The 19,806-nt window shown below is 40.7% G+C and overlaps 1 protein-coding gene across 2 annotated transcripts in view; it reads left to right on the forward strand.

Moving 5' to 3' along the window:
* LOC110991203 (uncharacterized) overlaps positions 1 to 19,806 on the forward strand; it is a 44,554-nt gene that overhangs the window by 13,927 nt on the left and 10,821 nt on the right. For both annotated transcript variants that reach the window (XM_087134270.1, XM_087134269.1), the window contains exons 9-24: positions 4,680 to 4,802; positions 6,010 to 6,354; positions 7,017 to 7,130; positions 7,867 to 7,983; positions 9,428 to 9,760; positions 10,425 to 10,532; positions 10,848 to 11,267; positions 11,630 to 11,740; positions 13,458 to 13,568; positions 14,052 to 14,405; positions 14,971 to 15,081; positions 15,338 to 15,451; positions 16,059 to 16,287; positions 17,319 to 17,440; positions 18,420 to 18,506; positions 18,872 to 19,225. In XM_087134270.1, the coding sequence (XP_086990396.1) occupies positions 4,680 to 4,802; positions 6,010 to 6,354; positions 7,017 to 7,130; positions 7,867 to 7,983; positions 9,428 to 9,760; positions 10,425 to 10,532; positions 10,848 to 11,267; positions 11,630 to 11,740; positions 13,458 to 13,568; positions 14,052 to 14,405; positions 14,971 to 15,081; positions 15,338 to 15,451; positions 16,059 to 16,287; positions 17,319 to 17,440; positions 18,420 to 18,506; positions 18,872 to 19,225 (3,153 nt within the window). The remainder of the gene's footprint in view (positions 1 to 4,679; positions 4,803 to 6,009; positions 6,355 to 7,016; positions 7,131 to 7,866; positions 7,984 to 9,427; positions 9,761 to 10,424; positions 10,533 to 10,847; positions 11,268 to 11,629; positions 11,741 to 13,457; positions 13,569 to 14,051; positions 14,406 to 14,970; positions 15,082 to 15,337; positions 15,452 to 16,058; positions 16,288 to 17,318; positions 17,441 to 18,419; positions 18,507 to 18,871; positions 19,226 to 19,806) is intronic.

The following is a 19,806-nucleotide window of genomic DNA, read 5'->3' on the forward strand; positions in this document are numbered from 1 at the left end:
TGAATTGTGAATTTAATCCTGAGACTGAGATATCAGTACACGTATCTCTATTATTTTTTATTAGTGTAGAGATCACTACATGAAAAAGAGGTTTTTCTTTTTAAATCAGGATATCTCTACTTTCATAAGAGGCAAATGGGAATATCTTAATACAAAAAGAGGGACATTTCTTTCCGTTTCTGGTTTGCTCGGGTTGAGTATAACCGTGGACAATCGGGAGGCAAACGAGTTCGTTTTATATCTTTTCGTCCGTTTCTTTGGTTAAATTTGGTTTGATTCGATTTTACAACAGTAATCCACTGTAAAAGAGCTTAACAATAAATGCAGTGCAATACTGAATATTTAAAAGTAGTGTTTACAATAAACTTTTACCTAAATTTGCATGTCGACACGAATGGGGCGTTGTTACAATTGTCAAGTAAACTTTGCCATTCTCCATTCTTTATTCAACGATCCTTTGATGTTATTTTGACAGTTGTGTGTGCTTTGTCTAATTTTGCATATAAACGCCATCCAAGATAAAAATCAACATGAAAAATGAAAAATCTGACTTTTTTGCGTACTAACCATGATTATAAGAGAAACCAATCATTGCGTGTACATACCAGGTGAGGTATACTAAGAGTGTAAATGAAGTACGGCCATTATCGAGATTTCGGGATAAGGGAACCGAAACCTTATAAGTGTGTATACTTCGCACATACACATTGAGAATGAATCTGTCATCAATGAAAACTGTTATTTACTGTGGCTGAAGGTAAATTCAACCGGGATCAATAACTGTCACTTTTACGGTTACTGTCAAATTATTGATATTATTATTATACCACACTTGTATAGCGGCCAAAAAGGCTCTAAGGCGCTTTACAATATAAAAAAACAATAAAAATAACACCTATTTATTATGTTAAGAATACAATTACGATTGAAATAATACATAAAAATACAAAGATACATGCAAAACTGTGGTGCCAAAAACAACACTTCCCGATGCCACCAGAAGACCACACCCAAAATGTGTCGCCCCAACACCGCTGACGTCGCTCCCCTCACCCACAGGTGCTAAAAGCGACATTCAGCGGCGCCGGAGCAACACCTTACAATCGCAAGGGTGTTAGCATGGTCGTCGGATAACACCACGTTTCTGCAGATATGTTAACCGTAAGAATACGAAAAAATAATTAAAATATTTCATAAAAAGATGTGTTTTGAACGAACCTACTGATTCGGACAACCTAACAGAACAGGAGCCCCCTATTGAAAAGACCTATTTCCAAAACTTTTGTCTTAGTTCTTGGAACGGACAGGAGGAACTGATCTGCAGAACACAAAGCCATAGGTGGTCGGTACTGCTGGATCATAGAACTAATATAACTTGGTGTTTGCCCATGAAGTGCTTTATAAACAATCAATACTATTTTATATTCCACCCTTTGGCAAACAGGTAACCAATGAAGTTGAGCTAAAATGGGTGTAGTATGATCACGTCTATTTGTCTTAGTAATTATTTTAGCAGCTGTATTTTGAACTCGAAGCTGATTCATAAGAACGCCCCTTATGCCATATAAAAGGGCATTAGCATAATCAAGCTTAGACACAACAGTGGCTTGAACAAAGGCCCTACATGCGTCGTCACTTTTACTGATATTAAGTAGTTGGTAATGATATATCCGGGATATATTACAAACATGCTTTTGCATATCCTAATTCTTATCAAATAGGACGCCAAGGCTCCTGACAGAGACCATTTAGTTTCTTTGGACAAAAAGCGATGAACTTAGTCTTATCTTCATTTTTTAAGACCGTTAATACATAGCCAAGTTTTCAGCTTCAGCAAACATTCCTGAATATTACTGATAGCAACAGCTAAATTTACAGGGGATGGTTTGACTTTAACGTATTTCTGAAAATCATCTGCGTTAAGGTGGTAAGAAAGACCATGCCTACTCAAAATATGGCCAACGGGCCTTGTATAAATACTGTACAATTTCGGTTCCAAAACGGAGCCCATGCTCAACTACTTTCTCATCGGAGCAAATATCTTTAACCATAACGCTCTGACATCTATTAGACAAATACGACTTAAACCAAGTCAAAACAGGCGACGAAGAATAATTGCATGATGAATTGTGTCGAAGGCAGCTGACATGTCTAACATAAGCAGCCCAACCTCCCCATTATCAAGTGCCTGTGCAATGTCAGACTGAACCTTAATCAGTGCAGATTTTGTTGAATGCAGTGGTCTGTAGACTGACTAAAATATGTCATGCAAATTGTTATCATAAAGATGATCATCAAGTTGCAAAGATACCACCTTTTCAAATAATGAATTACCACGAAAAAGGTACTGTAATTCATTTACAGTATATTACTGGCGCCAACGCTGCCAGTAAAACATTATGAAAATTTACCGTAAAAATTACAGTGTAAGTCTCAATAAACAAATGCAACCAAAATTTGGCTTGTGCCTCTTTCTAGTCTTACGTTTCACATTTGTTATTTGATTTCAAATGATCTGAAAGTAGCACTGGCGCTACGCACTGGAACGTGCTGAGATGGTGCTTTTTTCTGAAAATGCTTGAGTTTAATTACTAGGGCATATCATGCTGGACCATCAGAAATGAGTGTGCAAAATGTTCCTTGCAGCGTTCCTTGGGGACACATTGCACACTAATTTGATCAACCCGCTTCAAAGCTGCGATAATGGAAATTTGTAAGTGGTTGGTACCCCCCGTCTCCCTTGTCAGACAGTGGATATGGCTGTCTCTAAAGCCAGCGTCAAAATAGTGCTTAGCCTTCTGCTGTGTCGATTGTAATTCATTTCAGCCTGGGAAACGCGCGAAAGAGTCAGCACTGGTGTCAAACGCGACACATCGAATTTAATTATAAAATTATAGTATATTGTAGTATTGTAGTTAATTTACGATGACATGGTGAAGAGACAGAGACTGATGCCTTCATGATGTTATGGAACGCCGTTGCTATCTTTGTTACCAATACATGTCCATCGTCGGTTTTAACATTTCGCTTTTAAATTACAGTTAGTTTCACTGTTCCATTCGTCGATTTCACCATTCGACGGCAATTTCAACATTCAGTTCGCCAATTTCAGAGCTGAACTCGTCATTTTCACTGTTTCATTTTGCACTTTCACCATTATTTCGGCAGTTTCACCATTTCGATCAGGACGATTGCCATAACATTCGGCATTTTCACCATTATTCAATCCAGACTTGCAATGTGACCTCTTCAGTCAGCAACTTTACTATCCTTTACTTTACGGTTATCTTATTCGGCTGTGCACCATTTACTTTTGTAGATTCACCGTACGATTGTATAATTTCACTATATCCAATGTGGCAATATCGCCATTTCGTTGTTACGACTCAACATTCCAATCTTCAAACTTATGAATGGGCATCGCTTCATTTTTCCGCCCTGTTTTTCACTTTCATTTTTCCAGCAACCGCAAAATCATATGACGCCCTTTCGATTAGGTTAACATCAGTGCAGCTTTCGTCATGTTTTTTTGTGTTAAATTGACATCCTCAAGTATGTTGCTATGCATGTGTGGAAGGGAGATTTATTTTTTTTTACATGACACTTTCGCGTTTACAAGCTTCCTTAGTTCAGTCAGCAACTTGTCTGGTACCCCGCATCACCTTATAGTTTAGCACTGCTTATCGAGCCTCCTGCAGTTAACTGTTCAGACTAGTGCATGCTACCGAAGAGTGAGTATTACCACTCACAGCTCTCTTCAGCCTTCCCACATTTGCATTTTTCTGCTCTCGTCACTAGTGGCAGCTGGGGTTTGTGCCTGATGGATCACTCGAGTAATCCAGTTGTGGCACTGTGCTGGGTTGTTATCACATTTCCATTCCCCCCCTTTTTTTTACTTTAGTCACGTACAGTTTCATTTATTATCTTCCTTAGAGGACCACATGAGAGAACTGTTTTTTTTTCTTTGTACGGCTGGCATCGGTTACAGGATGGGTCCCAGTTAAAGTTCATTGGCCAACTGTCAAATTCTTTCTTTTTTGTGTCCTGACCTTCAAATAAATCGCGACCCAGTCTTCCTGGACCAGGTGTTTTCAGATCTTGTCGTTTTCCCCAAGTCTTATGTATTAAGTCAGCGAGGCAAATTTCCAGGCTACACATGCGCGTACCAAAAACTTCAAGCCGAAGTGCAAAATTTATTTAATTAGACCACAGGCACGGATTGGATACGACGATGGTACACCGCGTGACGCCACGGCGTGTAGCACGACAGAGGCCGTCGTGTATAGCACGCCAGGGTGGTACTCAGTTTAATCTAAGCTTTTGTGTCAAATATCGTGCTTTTGCCGCAACTAATTAAAGCATAAGGGTAAAACAAGGGAAGGGAAAGGAGATATCTATATTTATCCTATATGAATGGCTGCCTCCCCCTACACACACCCACACAGAAAAGGGCCCCTGCATTGACTGAAAAATGTTGGCACACTGAAAGGGAAACGATGGCTTCGAAGGGCCATTAACATGACAAGAAAAAATCTGGCTTATGAGATAATTTCTCTTCTCTCTCCCAGTTTTCGTTGTCTTAGCCCTTATGCACTTCTGTACCGATTGACCTCAGGAAATTGTTTCCAGCTGCTGGTGAACATACTGTTCCAACCCTATTTATTCTTTTTTACTTACAGGAGAATGTCATCCATACGAATTTCAGTGTTCAACATCTGGGGGGAAGTCAGAATGCGTGCACGAGGAGCGTTTGTGTGATTTCCTCCAACAGTGCCCAAATTTATATGATGAGCTTAATTGTGGTACGTTTTCATTCCGATAAAAAGCCGTACCTTTCTTTGTATGTATTGCATTAGTCTTAGATACAGACTTTCAACACGCGTAGTTAGTAGTAAAAAAATCATTCCACTTATATTTCAAGCGAGAAGGAAAGAGTACAGGAAATTACCGTCTGTAAGTTTCAAAATCATTGTTATTTGAAGATGATAATGTTTTCACAGTGTATAAGTGTAAAAAACTTTCTTGTGAATAGTGTAGAAGATGCCCTAAATTCATCTATTAAGACAAAACGACATAGAAAGCATTTTACACTAATCCCTCCCAGTAATGCATAAAGGACGACAGAAAGGAACGAAATCACGGGCAGTCAAATCTTTAAAGTCTCTAAAATATCTCAATTTTTTTCTTTGAGACCACATTTTGTACTGTGAAAAGTAATCGAGTCGCATTTTTGTAACGCCTATAGTGCAAGCCAATGCTACTCTAAAATATCGATACCTGTAAACTCCTATGGACATAGATTAACTTTGTCTGTCAAAATATTAAAAGGTAAAACATAGATTAATACGTATCACGGGTAGTTTTTTTTTTGGGGGGGGGGGTTACTATAGGTTGCAGCCGCAACTCGGTAAAGTAGACGAATCCCAATGACGTAAGCTTTGCTATCAATTTAAAGGTGCAGTTTATGCGTTGCATTCAGAAGCTACTCTGACGCCTGGCGGTGATTTGACAATGTGTGTTTCATTCAATCAACAAAATAACCAAAATCAGGTGTGACAAGAAACTATGGGTGCAAACCACTTTTAGACCAAAATGAATCGCGAGAGCCAACTACAGCTCCCGTTGTATTTATATATATTAAACATTTTTTTAACTGGAAGACGTGATTGGCGGTTATACATGACATTTATTTTGTCGAAGCATAAAGCCAGACAACCGGTCTGGCTGCATTTACATTGCCTAATGCTCTTTCGGGATAAGGGATTTGTAAGATTGAAGCTTAAGAACGAATAATGTAGTTTAATTACTTTTCTTTTCCCCCAATGATGCGAGCAACTATGCATGCTTTTAATGCGTAGAGAATATAACCACTTTGATTGTTATCGCAAGGTCAAATCCATTTCTCCGACATTAATTGCAACAGTCCTCTCAGTCAACGCGGAGATACTCACTTAGTTTGACAGTTAGACATTTATGTTAATCGCTTCGAATGATTTATTGTCTTACCAGGTGTCTGTGGTCCACCTGTTAATCTCTCTGGAAGTGGCATCTACCTGCTCTCCCCACGGCGGCCATTAGGATATGTGCCATTAACCTGTATCTGGTTAGTCTACGCTTCTCCAGGTCACTTCATCAACTTCCGCGTCATTAATGTATCCCTCACCCTGTCAGCGGCCATCTTGGTGGGCTCTGGCCACGATCCAAGTGATCTGAACTCAACAGTTCTGAATAAAACAACGGGTACGATTCCCAGAGTCTTTACAATTCATTCGGAGGAGGCTTGGATATCTTCCATAACCCCGAGTTACGTAGTGAATATCTTCTCGTTTGAACTGGCGCAGTTAAATGAAACAGGTTAGTGTGGTGCGAACTATAAAAAGAAATCTGTTTTGACAGAACTAAATTATTCGTTAAGCCACTTCGTCTGATATTTCCCTATAGTTTTATAACTTCCATATCAAATGAAATGAGTCGCAAGTCTCCAGAGCTACTCCTGAATTACGGAAGAATCTTCCAAAAGCTACGTAGGAACAATCAACCGTATAATTTCTATTTATGTAGGTGATACGTAAACTTAATGGCCAAATTCTGTAAAATACAACCATTTCAAAGAAAATCATAGGCCTACGTGCATAATTTATGTAACTTGAATACTGTGTGTTTTTCTGTTCAGATTGTAAAGCCAAAATTGTCTCATTCAAAACATTTTTGAAAAAAGGGTTGCTCTTTTTCTCGTTACGATTACATAACAATGAATCGCCTACAAAAGCAAATTTAGACAAGCAAAATGCCAATACATGTACTCCATTTGTTTTTAGGTTTTTTTGCTGTCATGGTTTTAGTCTTTTTAACAAGTCTTCTCAATCGTGTTTTGCCATCTGAAAAAAGACAAGTGGTTTCTGACTCGTAAAAATGGTGGAATTTTTTTAGGTGTTATCATTGGTGATCAAAACATCTGTCCTGGCGAATTAGATGAAGGTTGGCATCCCTTGTCTTTCAATATTGCTACTCTGCAGTGCACTGTAACATCACCGAATTTGCCTGTTCGTCTGGAGTCCAGTGCTTGCCCATCGACGCACGTTGTGATTCTGTACGCGACTGTGACGATTATTCTGACGAAGTGGGATGCGGTAAGTAATCTTAATCCGGCACTCCACCAAGCTGAAAGGGAAAGGTAACCCTGTGGTTAAGACTTGTAACTCCTCCACAGGGGTAAGGAGTTCTGACCTGTCAGTCCCGTTTGCAACATAGACTGTGTCTTGTAGGCAAGCCACTTCACCCCTTATTTGCTCTCCTCTGCACCAAGGAATGTTCTGGCAGGAGCTGAGCAGTGAACCCTGGAGGGCCCAATCTTTTCCAGGAGAGGATATACGATTTCGAGTAATTGCCTGTGATGGGAAATCATAAATAAACACGGATACAGTAAGCTTAAGTCGTAGTGCCTCGCTCATTACAGACTCTAACATTTAACTACTAATTACAGTGGTGTATATACATGTACTTATATGCTTGTGAAAACGTGCACTGGGGAAACCCCCTCTAATTTGTCACCATCGGAAACTTGCAGAGTGTACCACAAACATAGGCCTTGTCCAAAACGGGCTTCCAGAGCTACGGCTAGGTCTATTGTCTACGCGTCTCCACGCATTTCTAATGGAGTGAAGACCTAGACCTAGCTCAAGACAAGAGATTCGGATGCAGCCTAAGACCCACGTTACGGGGTATATATGGCACGGGCAATATTCAAATGGCACCCAACGTGGTGAAAAGACGGAGAAATTCCACGTAAAGTGCATTATGATTGTGGCCCAGCAAAACCAATATATAAGAAACTGATGTGCCTTAATGTTGTTTTCATTGGATTAGCAACTTGTGGTGTAGATGAATTTCATTGTGGTCACAACGACAAGTGTTTGGATAGTCAGCAGATATGTGATGGTTTCATCGGATGTGCCGACTACTTCGAAGACGAATGGGATTGCTGTAAGTCAAACTTCATCTCTAAAAAATACGTGAATCTGAAAAATATATTCCTAGCCATTTATAACAGATTATTCTTTATTTTACCAAGAATGGCGTGCATTTGCATTTTACAATATTGAGTCGTTTAAGGTTCGATTAAGAACAGGGCAACCTGACACGACTGAAGTTTAAAATACACTTGTATGTATTTTAGACGTCGCAAGCCGTTGTAGTCACCCTTCCATGTCACACAAAAATATGCAGACCCTCTAGACTCGGATAAAACCTCCGTATGCTAAAGCACAAGTTGCGCTGGTGGTCGTCATGTCGCGACAGAGCCTGAAAGTAAAAGGTCACGAAGCGAGCTTCCGGAACCCTCGCGCGGTCCACCTATATGGGGATTTTACATTGGGCCATCCTATCACGTTCGATAATTTTTGGAAGAAAAATTCTTAACTCAAACCACCCCATGAAACACTCATGTTGGAATTTTACTTTTGTCTTCCTCAACTATTATGTAAGAAAAGTTACCTGGACATTGGTAAAAAACGAATTTCATCAACAACCTTTCACGTCCGAAGATATTATAATTTGGTCTCCTTGTTCCTGAGCGTTTGTTTTCACTCCCCGTGCTTACGTGAAAACGAGATTGTAAAACGTTGCAAAGATTTACCCAAATGCAGTCGATGGGTTCAAAGTTCCGTTGAGTTGACATAACACAGTTATTGTCAGCAAAGGTTCAATGAAATATTAGAATCTTTTGCAAAAGTATTGCTTTAAGTTTGTTACCTAATAAATTAAAAAAGTGTGTAAACTATTTTGATCTATTTTTATTTCGGCTTTTGTTCATGAACTGTAAATTTTTATCTGCGTACGAGGCCTCCGCATTGGACTGTTCTTCATGTATTTTAGATTTTCGGCCGTGATGGGTCAATTTGTGGCAGGAGATTTCTCTTTCAGGTCAGGTAATTTTTTCAGTTTGTATAAATTGATATGCTGGCAAATATTTTCCGAAGCCCTCTTTCCAAGTTGGATTTTTGAAGAAGTAACTGAACGAAAAAATATTACAAACTCTAAACTCTTTGGACGCTATTTTTCCTATCCAAGGGTTCTGGAAGCGCGCCGTCAGGGGTAAATTTTCAGGCTCTATTGCCAATAAGTGAACGGTGAAATGTACTAAGTGTGATACCATTTGAACCATAAACAGGAAGTGCAGGGCAAACGAAGGGAGAACGCGCGAGTGTTGGTTCATTGGCTGGTTCTCATGCTGATTTCTTTCACTTCGATACTCCATGGAGGAATTCGTATTCCTCCATGGTACTCCATACAATGTTCCTATTGCTCTGATAGGTTCCTTTATTTGTGCTGAAAAGTACGCAGCTGACGTACGGTTAAAACAGAAACTCCCTTCGATAAATAATTATGCCAGATTTATCCTAGATGCGCTTTGTCTTTGCCGAGGCAGACTCCACGTGTGGTCATCGTCAAGTTAATGTGAACTCCACCATCTTGCTTTCTGCGACTTCGTTGGAAGGTCTCGTTCATGTATGCGTGTGGCAAGTTACCAGCGATATCAATACTTTCATCACCATGCGAGTCCAGAAAATGGTCGTGGACCTTCACAGCTACGTGGCATTCGGTAACGGGCTGGGGAAGTCCGCGCCTTCTTCACTGGTCGCTAATGAAACACACATGCAAGTTGTTGGGACCCTGTACTTCTTCAATGGAAATCAGATGTGGATTGTGGCAGGAGCATTCTTTGGCATTGAGGTCGAGTTTTCTGCAGCACAAGTCAAAGGTGAAATCAGATATCCGTTGTTTCTCGATCGCAGAATTTCTTGAATGACCGGAGGCGTATAAGCTGACCTTTTATGCTTCTTTCATTGTGAATGTAATTCCACCACCATTGCTCTCAGCCTTATCATGGCTATTGGTTCTGGAATTGACTCGGGGGGGGTAATAGTTGCAGGTGTAACCATGGTTACATGCCTCATTAACATGGAAAATGCAAAGGTAATGTATTGTAAACTACCCCTGTCGAGACAACTGTCATGATAGGTTTAGGCGCTACCAGACTTGAATAAAGTACATGTACAATGAACAGAAATCAAGTGCCGCCGTGACTCCTTCAAGTAGTAGTGGAACACGACAGAATATTTGTTGACTCTTGTTTTGAGGTGCAAGAATAAGATCCAACTTTAATCAGAAAATCCTGCTCATGACTAAAGGTCATGTCCGCAATATGTTCGTACATATACTTACTGCCGGCATCAATTCTGGACTAACTTATTTATAATCTCATATCGTAAACCCCTTTTCATAACTGTACCCTTTTTTAATGCAAAACTGAGCGACACATGCCATTGACCGTACATCTCCGTCGCTTCCCCTTCAACTTCACAAGAATGAAGACCTGAAAATGATTATTTTAATTAGCTCTACTGAATTCTTTGCATCGTAAGGTTCTTGCGACGATCCGAGCTTGCAGAGCGGCTCAAAGTGTGTGCCTGGCAGTTCCAGATGTAATGGGAGAGCAGAGCTACCAAACTACGCAGATGAAGTTGATTGCGGTAAAGAAGCATTGGTTACCTGCCACTATCCACAGATTCACTATAGATGCCAATACATGAGACAGGAGACCAACTTGGAAAGTCTGGATACCATTTTGGAAAGTTTCTATGGGATGTACTCGTGTTTGCAATTTTTGCCTGTAATTAAGGATTTGCTCCACTCAAACAGAACAAAAGTAATACATGGTTCTCTTTCATAAGTACAGGGTTTCCTTCTTGAGAAGAGATTGAACATAAATTTGAACTTATTCAACGGTAAAACTTCTTTTCTAGCTCTCAATCATTGACCGGCAATTCCTCATTATCTGCATTCAGGTTTTTGTGGAGCGACCAATTTGGACTTGTCAGCACACAACCAGGTGGTGACAGTTGAGGTTTCCAAAGAAATAGGAAGTCAACAGCATCTAGTAACGGTCTCTGGGCGTGTTGACCAGGGTGCCCCTATGGTTGTAGCTAACTTGACATCGAACGTCAGTGAATGCTTTTGGAAGGTTACCTCACCGGCGGGTACTCGAATAGCGATAGAGGTCATCGAGTCCTGGGGAAGTACTCTGCGCATCGGTAACGGCCTCGATCCCAGTGTCGATTCAACCGTTCTGTTGGAAAACGATTCGGTGCCATTTTATAGAGCAGTGTTTTCCTCAGGCTCACTTCTTTGGATGACAACGGCTTTGCAAACGCGTGCATGGGCATCATACCAGCTTCGATTTAACCTCCAGAGTTTTACGAACGTTGGTAAGGAACAACCAAGGAATTGGTAATGTGTAAATGTTTCCCTCACGTTTAGATGTTATTTTCCGATGTCGGCCTGACTTTCACAGAAATTATGATCTCTGATTCTGTGAACTTTGTGAAGACGAAGTCTTTGTGTTGCTGTATTGGAAGCATTCAAGTTGTCCTCACACCTCTGACCTTCGAGAGTTCCCCTTGTGGTTGTATGAATACATAATCAGATCTCAATTTCAAGGATAAACTCTCTTTTTGTAGTTTAATGAATCAAGAAACCGCTTTGTTAAGTAACCCGTGCAGATGAAATACCCAAACATTTGCTCTAAAATTTTGGTACATTATGTTTGTCGAATTGCTTTTGGACACAGATTGTGAGTCTGGTCAGTTTGCGTGTCCTTCAGGATCTAAGTGTCTGGACCAGTCTTCTGTCTGCAACGGTATTCACGAGTGCCCCACTTACGCAGACGAAACCAACTGCAGTAAGTAGTGCGCTGCATCAGAGTAGAAATCACACAATCATCGTGCATTTTAATTACCAGAGGCAGCAATTTTGTCAACCCTGTGAGTTCCTCGATGAAAGTAAGCTTAAAAAGGTTCTCAGTATTGGGTATACACACGTTTATACTCATACGGGCGGTTCACATTAGTGCGCCTCCAAGAGCTCGAAACGCCGCGCGTTGACCAATGGACCTTTTCCATGAAATATGCAAATTGGACGAGCGCATATGCGCTACTTCCACTGGTTGGCAAGTGTAGCCGTCAAAACTGTCGGTAGCGTAGGCGAGCTGCTAGTAACCATAACATGGACCATTGACGGTCAATCAAAACTATATTACAGCCTTTGCCCGATACTTGAGCACGCTTTTCTCGAAACTAAGTGAAGTTTTCAGTGTCCTGAGGTTGGAAAGTAACTGTACCTCGTCTTTAAGTTTGGCACTCATGTCAAGGCTATACAAGCACAGAAACGGCGACAGTGACGCGCGCATAAAGATGTGTATTGTTACGTCAAAGATTTAAGCAACTTTGCCAACCAGTGGTAGTAATGCGCATGCGCCTGCCGTATTTGCATATTTCATAGGAAAGGTCCATTACAGAGCACGAAATATGTCGACCCTTTCCAAACGCGCCACAAAGATATTAAACGCATAGACCACCAGTCGGTGGGCAAGCTGTGGGCGAAACGGTGGATGGCAGCGCGTTCAGTACGCATTGCGCGTGACGCACTTGGGTCGAGTTCGGGCGGCCAGTTCTTTACATGGGTTTCTTGTTTTCGCGCTCGAACGGCGAAAACACGACTCAAGAACTCTGTTCTCGTAACAGGATCACACACCACCTCCTTGTCAGGGTTTTACAGGAAAACTCGTGAGATTTTGATTTTTGAACAGCTGCAAAAAGTAAAGAGAGGGCTTCTAAAGCCATAGACAATGGGAAGTTTTGCAAAATTAACTTTAATAATTTTCCGTAACACAGAAATAAATGTTCCTGTTTATATAGAAAAGAATTCAGCCCATCCAAACATTAACTCTCGAATAACTTAGCCCACATGGACGCCGCCATGTTGCATGTTGCTTGTCACTAACTGCCAGCGACAACCGGTTGTTTGTTCCCGGCGTTCGAGCGGCCGACCCACGAATAACAAATCGAGCTGTTCGTGAATATACGGAACAAGCTGCCCGAACTCGGGCTTGGAGTACATGTATTTGTTTATATGTCCCTTTTTTAATCTTCGGTACTGCTATCTCTTCTTTTCAAACGTTGCAACCGCATTGTTTCGAATCTGCATGGGCCAGATTATGTAAACAGAGGATTTTTTCCACAATTAAAAATTTCTCGATAGAATTTTACGGTTGAAATTCCTCAACTGTGCGTAAATTCCCTATACCAAGGGGTTAATTTGCCCACGCATTTGGATTTAGTCGGATGGCGTTTCGGTTACGGTACCCCGCCGTTGTTTTTAATTGGGGCAGCCAGTCTATGGGCTTATATATATGCCCTTGAAATGCGCATTGGGTTGACAGATTTTGCGCACTGTGATTGGTCAACGCATTGCAAACTGTTGGAGGCGCAATATTGTGAAACGCCTGCAGGAGCGTGGATGCGTGGATTTGCATTACATGCCCTATATACAATAACTGCGATATGATTCAGATTCAGCTTAATTTAAAGGCCGCTGTTTTTGTTATGTCCTTTCGACAGCGGGCTGTAACGACGATGCATTTGCATGCTCAGCACGAGAGTGCATACCACTTGATCGGGTCTGTGATGGCATCTCGCATTGTGAAAAAAGGAACGACGAATTTGGGTGTAGTAAGATTAATCAACATAATACCGCATGAAACCATTAAAGGATACGGTGCGTTACCATCACAGGTTAAGGTGTTTATTGGGGAAGCACATCTGGGCCAGATTTTATGACTGGAAACGGTTTACTTGCAAGCTCTACCCTTTGTCTTACAATGCATACATTAATTGGGACCAGTTTCTGTATCGCTCAGTGCTAAAGCTTCACTTGATTATTTAAGTAGGTTGAGAGTCGATGTGTAACTATTTATAGAACTGTCCCTTTTGCATACCGACCTACACCGCAAAAACTGTGTTAAATTGGTTTTTATTTGACATCCTCGGTGGTATTGCAGGACTACAGCCAGTCTGGCGTAGTCCACTGATAACTGCCAAAGTGTTAAATTCAAATTAAAATATATTTTGCAGTTTAGAAATCGCCTTTTTAAATTCAGCAATGTTACAATAATGCTAAAGGTGCGGACAGGCGTTTTTATTTTTTAATTTCAGGGTACTGCGGGGAGCCTAACATTGCCTTGAATGCTTCAGTTAGTCGATTGTTGTCTGCAGCGGAGAATAAAATTCATAACAACAGCTGTCTGTGGACTGTCACCGCAGAGCCGTATGCGCGAATCCAGGTCACCATCCTAGCATACCACAGTGCACAGATCATCTTCTGTGATGGGAACTACCAGGACTTCCTTAGAGACAGTAACGCGAGCCAGTGTACAAAACTTGCTGAGTTTCATTCAGATTTGAGGAGCACATTCCGCCCTTACATATCATCCCGTGGCTCCACACTATGGATAGAGAGTGGTCCTCGTCCGCATATTGCATTTACGCTCAGACAATTTGTGGACATTGGTAAGTAAAATATTAATGTGAACAAGCCAAGGTCGTGAACATGTAAAAAACTGGCCTCAAGTCGTTAGCTTTGTTTGCTCTGGACCTGGAATGGGACCAGTGTCGATTTTGATACCTGTCTTTATGCCCCTCTAAGTGTGTGACTCGCAAACAGTAACCAAAATTAAAATTTCGAAATAAAGGACCTAAAAAAAAAACCCAAGGAGACAGTATGAGAGAGAACATCAGAGAGGCTACATCTATCCTGGCTCTTTCAAGATTAACTGAAGATTTTCGTACTGGCTATACTGTCTCAAATAATGAGCTAGTGATGAGCGTGCATTAATCATGCGCCAAAAGCTTGATATTTATTATCTCCTTGCCCCTCACTGAACACAGGAGATTCCTTGTATGTAAGGCCTGATGAAAGTAGAACTCTGGGCATGTTGGCAATAAACATTGTCATTCATCCACTAACTCTTTACTATATAACTTGAACGGGAACTGTAAATCTGAAACTGTATCGGGCAATGTAGCATAATGGTCTGTAGACGTAGATAACGTAGAGCTGGATGTGTTTTGTCAGTGTGCCAAATTGGACAGTTCAAATGCCCCTCTGGAACCGCCTGCATCGACCAAGCAGATGTCTGCGATGGCTGGCCAGACTGCCCTGAGTTTGAGGACGAATTTGGATGTAGTAAGTGAAAAAAAATCCCCATGAAACTAAATTCCTTTTTTAATAGTGAATATACATTTTGTGCTTGAGTTTACAGTTTTGAACTAGGAATGCTCTAGGAATGTTATTTTTCGATGGTTTAAACAGGGGTATTGCCTGTTTACTCTAGTGAAACACCCACATACAATCTGTATTGGTAAAAGAGCTTTCTTCTCCACGTTGCTGTTGCTTAATATTGATTAAGGTCCTGACACATCATTTTGGACCTCTTTTATAGGGCAATGCTCCAAGGAGCACTTTGCTTGTCAAACCGGGGGCAGTTGCATAGTAAGGCCCTGGATTTGTGATGGGTTCCCGGACTGCTCAGATCACTCAGACGAGTTTAACTGTGGTAAGTTTTCCTCATGAGGAGCAATTCAGAGCTTTACCATTTACAACTGCTCAACTATTGTATCTCACTGCGCATTGCCACTAAAAAATTGCGGGATTCAAAAACCTAATGCTTCTCAACTTGCTGTAAGTTTCACTGCGAAGGATTGTAGGTGACTTATTATCTTGGATGAAGTGATAGTGAATAGCAAAACAGCACGGAAAAGGTCTACCTAGAGTAATATTAAAGCAAATACAGTGTTATTGTAGAGTGCATGAACCTAAGATGGCGAGAAATCAAAATATATTCAGAAGTCAGCCATATTGCACTGGAGAGTGAGTTAACTTTTTTATTTGGAACTAAGAATAAAAATAAAGCAACGAAACAAGACTTCATTACAAATCAATTTCATTTACGTGATGAATAATTTAAAATTATGTTTGATGTAACACTTAAGAAGATGAGAAAGTGAGGTATGGAACCAAAAGTAGTCTAGTACCATCCCACTAACAAATTACACTGAATAAGATACCATAAGATACCATAACGTCTGGCTTCCTTGTGAATAAGGTGTGTTCATTTTTGTGCCATGCCTGGTAAGGTAACAGGTCCTTTCTATCCAATTCAGGGCCGTGCGGCGAAACACGTATTAACATGACAAAGTTAGGCTACGCCAATCTGACCTCGCCTGGATGGCCCAGGGAGTACCCTTCAAATTTGAGATGCTACTGGTTTGCGATTGCTCCCCAAGGACACCGAATTCTGGTCATCTTTCTGGAATTCGAGACTCAAGACGGATACGACTACCTCCAGTTGTCAAATGGACTCCAGTTCTCAAATCGCTATCGAATAAGCGGGTAAAAATAGATGCCGTGCTGGACAAGGAACGTTCATTATCATGTTCCCTCTCTATTCGGGACGTTTCAAAGACTTGACATTAGTAGAAATTTTCGCACTGATTTTCATACAAACCTTTTTCTGGCTTGAGCTGCAGCTCGAGTGAACCGTTGCGCTTGCAGTTTTGGTCCATGAAGTTCCTGTCTACGCCTGCTTGCTATATGCACCTGACTACACTTTCACATCCATGAAAATGTAATCATCAATGGGCGCAATTTTTAACGTTCCTTTTCATTTGATGCAAACTATAGGACAGAGAGAAGTAACAATAGGCTAGAGTGTGTACAGGGATTGGAGTTGTTGGGGGTACCCCTTTGTCCCATTTCGTGCCTGGTATACTCCTGTTGCAACGTCTGATATATTTTGTTTTCTGTGGCGTGATCGGACTATGGCAATCATGGATTGCGTTTATTCATACCACTTGCGTGATCGACAGTAAAGGAAGTTTTACTAATTAATTTTAATTATGCACGCATGCGCATAAATGGGCATTGCGCAGTGGCGACTCCAAACCTCAGTGGCTGTGGATGCAAGTGTAGGGCAAGGTAGAAATACATGTATCGCAAGGGTGCAAATGATCCTTTATTTTTCCTGGGTTATAATGGGGAGTCGTAAAACGAAAAAGCTTGATCGCCCTTCGTGAGTTTTGTAAAAAAAAAATAGAAAGGACGAAAGAGACGCCTTAAAACTTAAACAAAAAAAAACACCAACACAGTCTTGTAACCAAGTTGTGGCGATTTACTGGCGAAGTATCTTTCTATCTTGCCAACGTTTGCGCTGTTATTACTTTTATTATGGAATTAAACAAAGTGGATACAAAATATCTCCCTAGCGATAAAATTGTAAGCAACCGTTTTATGAAAACCCTGATTTTCTAATCGCTTGTTTTAAGTACGGAACAAAAAAACGACATAGTATAAACAAGGGTGTTATTGTACATGAAAGTATTGTCTTAAAAGTCGACTGCTGTGTTTGCCTTCCCCAACTGCAGATCATATTTTCCAAGCAGAGTTGCATCGAAAGGCAATGAGTTGGCCTTGCACTTCTATTCCAACTACTTCACTGAGAGGAAAGGATTCGTTCTTCAAGTTGAAAAAAGACCAGACAACGAAGGTAAATCAGTTGAGTGGAACACATTCAACAACCGTGTTGAAGTATTTGATGTATTTTTTATATTCATATTTGACTCAAGCAGTGCTCTTTGCCACCTGAAATGAAGTACTTCGCTACAATTAAGGATTTTGCACAGGTGGTAGAAAAGTCAATTTTTGCAAGTCCAAGTCAAGTCACAAGTCAAAAACTGATCACAAAAAAAAAGTCAAAAAATCTAAAAAAAGTCATACAAGTAGTTACTCGAGTCCGATTTGTACCAAGTCAGGTGACTCGAGTCTACAACTCTGGGATCGGGCTTACCTGTGTCAGCTGTCTGTGTAGGAAATTACATGAATGGGTTGAAAGGCTGAAGTCGGTAGTCAGTTATTAACTTTTGTGGACCAAACTGAATTAAATTGACTACATCATTCTCTTAATTCAGCGGTACATTTTTGTAACTAATTTTAAATCGAAGCAGTTCTACTTCAACAAAAAACGATTCTACGAAATTCTACGAAACTGGAAAGCTTTCCATAAATTTGTGTCATAATAAAAGAATTGTCCTTGATCTGGTACTACTTCAAAATTAGTTGAATCTGGCTATTCATTTACAGAAATGAAAACTAGTTTTCAGTCCCAATGGTCTTGGATCGGACCAGAAGTCAAGAGTCAGTAGTGGTATGGCTAGATTCTAGGGTCAAACGTTGGCTGGAAAAAAAAATGAAAACTGGCATTGCATTCAGTTGCACCCATTTTGTTACACCAGACACTCAGTCTCGGACTTAACACTAAATTGAATTCTGCGAATCGTACAAGTCTTGCGTTTTTTGTTCAACAGTTTGAACACCCAAGTGAATAGAAAATGGAATTTTTACAGGATGTAGAACCTTTTGGGATTTTGGAATGTGATAAATGATACATTCTTTCTATGAGGCAATATTTTAGAAAGAAAATATAAGGAACAATAAAAAATAATGACATTCTTTTGTTTCTGTTCAAGTTTCATGTGGTGTTGGTGAAGTAATGTGCGACTACCCAGAGTTTGTTTGTGTGCCCGAAAACTACGAATTACTACTTTGCCCAACAAGTAAGTGGCCGTATATTCTACAGAAACCAGAACTCAAATTCTGAGTAGTTTACCATAAGGAAACTTCGTCCCAATTACGGTAAAATATAGAAAATAAGACTACAAAAGACACCATGTAAAAATATGTTTGTGACAACGTCAACGTCTTTTGTCATCCTTTTTCACCATCTCTCTTTTACGTAATCCATTTTCACCGTGTTGATTTTACACATAAAATTGTCATGGCCGGGCAAGACCAGTCACCCCCCACAAATCCCTAACTTATGCTTAGTGTAAATGGGGAGATGAACCAAAACGGAGTTGATGACTATCTTTTTCTTTTACTTCATTTCTATCGGGGCACAGTTTACCTTTTGTGTTCTCAGATTATTGCGGCGAGAGGATAATTGTGGCAGACCCTGAGCCGGTAAATTTCACCTCGCCGAACTATCCGGCTGATTATCCCGCTAAACTAGACTGCGCGTGGACAATCATGACTGCGCAGGGGAACGTCATTTTTGTCCAAGTTCATGACTTCAACACAGAGGCTCGTTATGATGTTTTGAGAATTGAAGGGCGAACATTTTACGCAGTCGATCCGTCAGAGTTCTCCCTAGACGGAAGAACAAAGGTTCGCAGCATGGTCTTCAATTCGTCGTCAGTCACCATTAAATTCAAGACAGATTTCAGCATTCAAGAAGAAGGATTCCTCTTATCGATTTTCGAAGTTCCTCTCTACGGTAAGTATAACCCGTGAAAGAGAGGTTAATCACGGATTTAATGGTGCGTTTTGTCTATCCCCCAATTCCTTTTTAGGTTCATTTCGTAGTTCTGATGCAAGAAATAAAAGCCATGCCCACTGTCCAGTGAGACGAGACAGCAAGCTGTTCGAAATAGAAAGTTTGAGCGACTTGACTATCACGTCAGAAAACCATTTACCTATGATAATTATAATTATTGGCCTATATCGGCCAGGTAGGACGGAATGCATTCGATACTCCCGGCGACAGCCAGCAGTTGATTCGGATTCATGAGTCAATCTACCTCACTGGTTCAATGTAGGCCTACATGTACCGGTACTGTACACATTCGATTCGCTGCTTTCTGTACTTGGGAAATCTGAAGAACCGGATCTCTTTTGTCTATGGAATCTGTACTTTTTCTCCTACGACCCCAAACATAACAACTGGATACCATTTCTTTCGGTAGTACTCCAAGCTATGACCGAGTTCAATGGTAAACTATGTACATGTACGTACAGTATGCATGTACATTGAACATCGGTACGTGTTTTTACAAAATGTACAGGTAGGCTCCAAGA

This window comes from Acanthaster planci, linkage group LG03, assembly GCF_054643075.1.
Source record: "Acanthaster planci isolate LZ-2023a linkage group LG03, COTS_SCS, whole genome shotgun sequence".
NCBI lineage: Eukaryota > Metazoa > Echinodermata > Asteroidea > Valvatida > Acanthasteridae > Acanthaster > Acanthaster planci.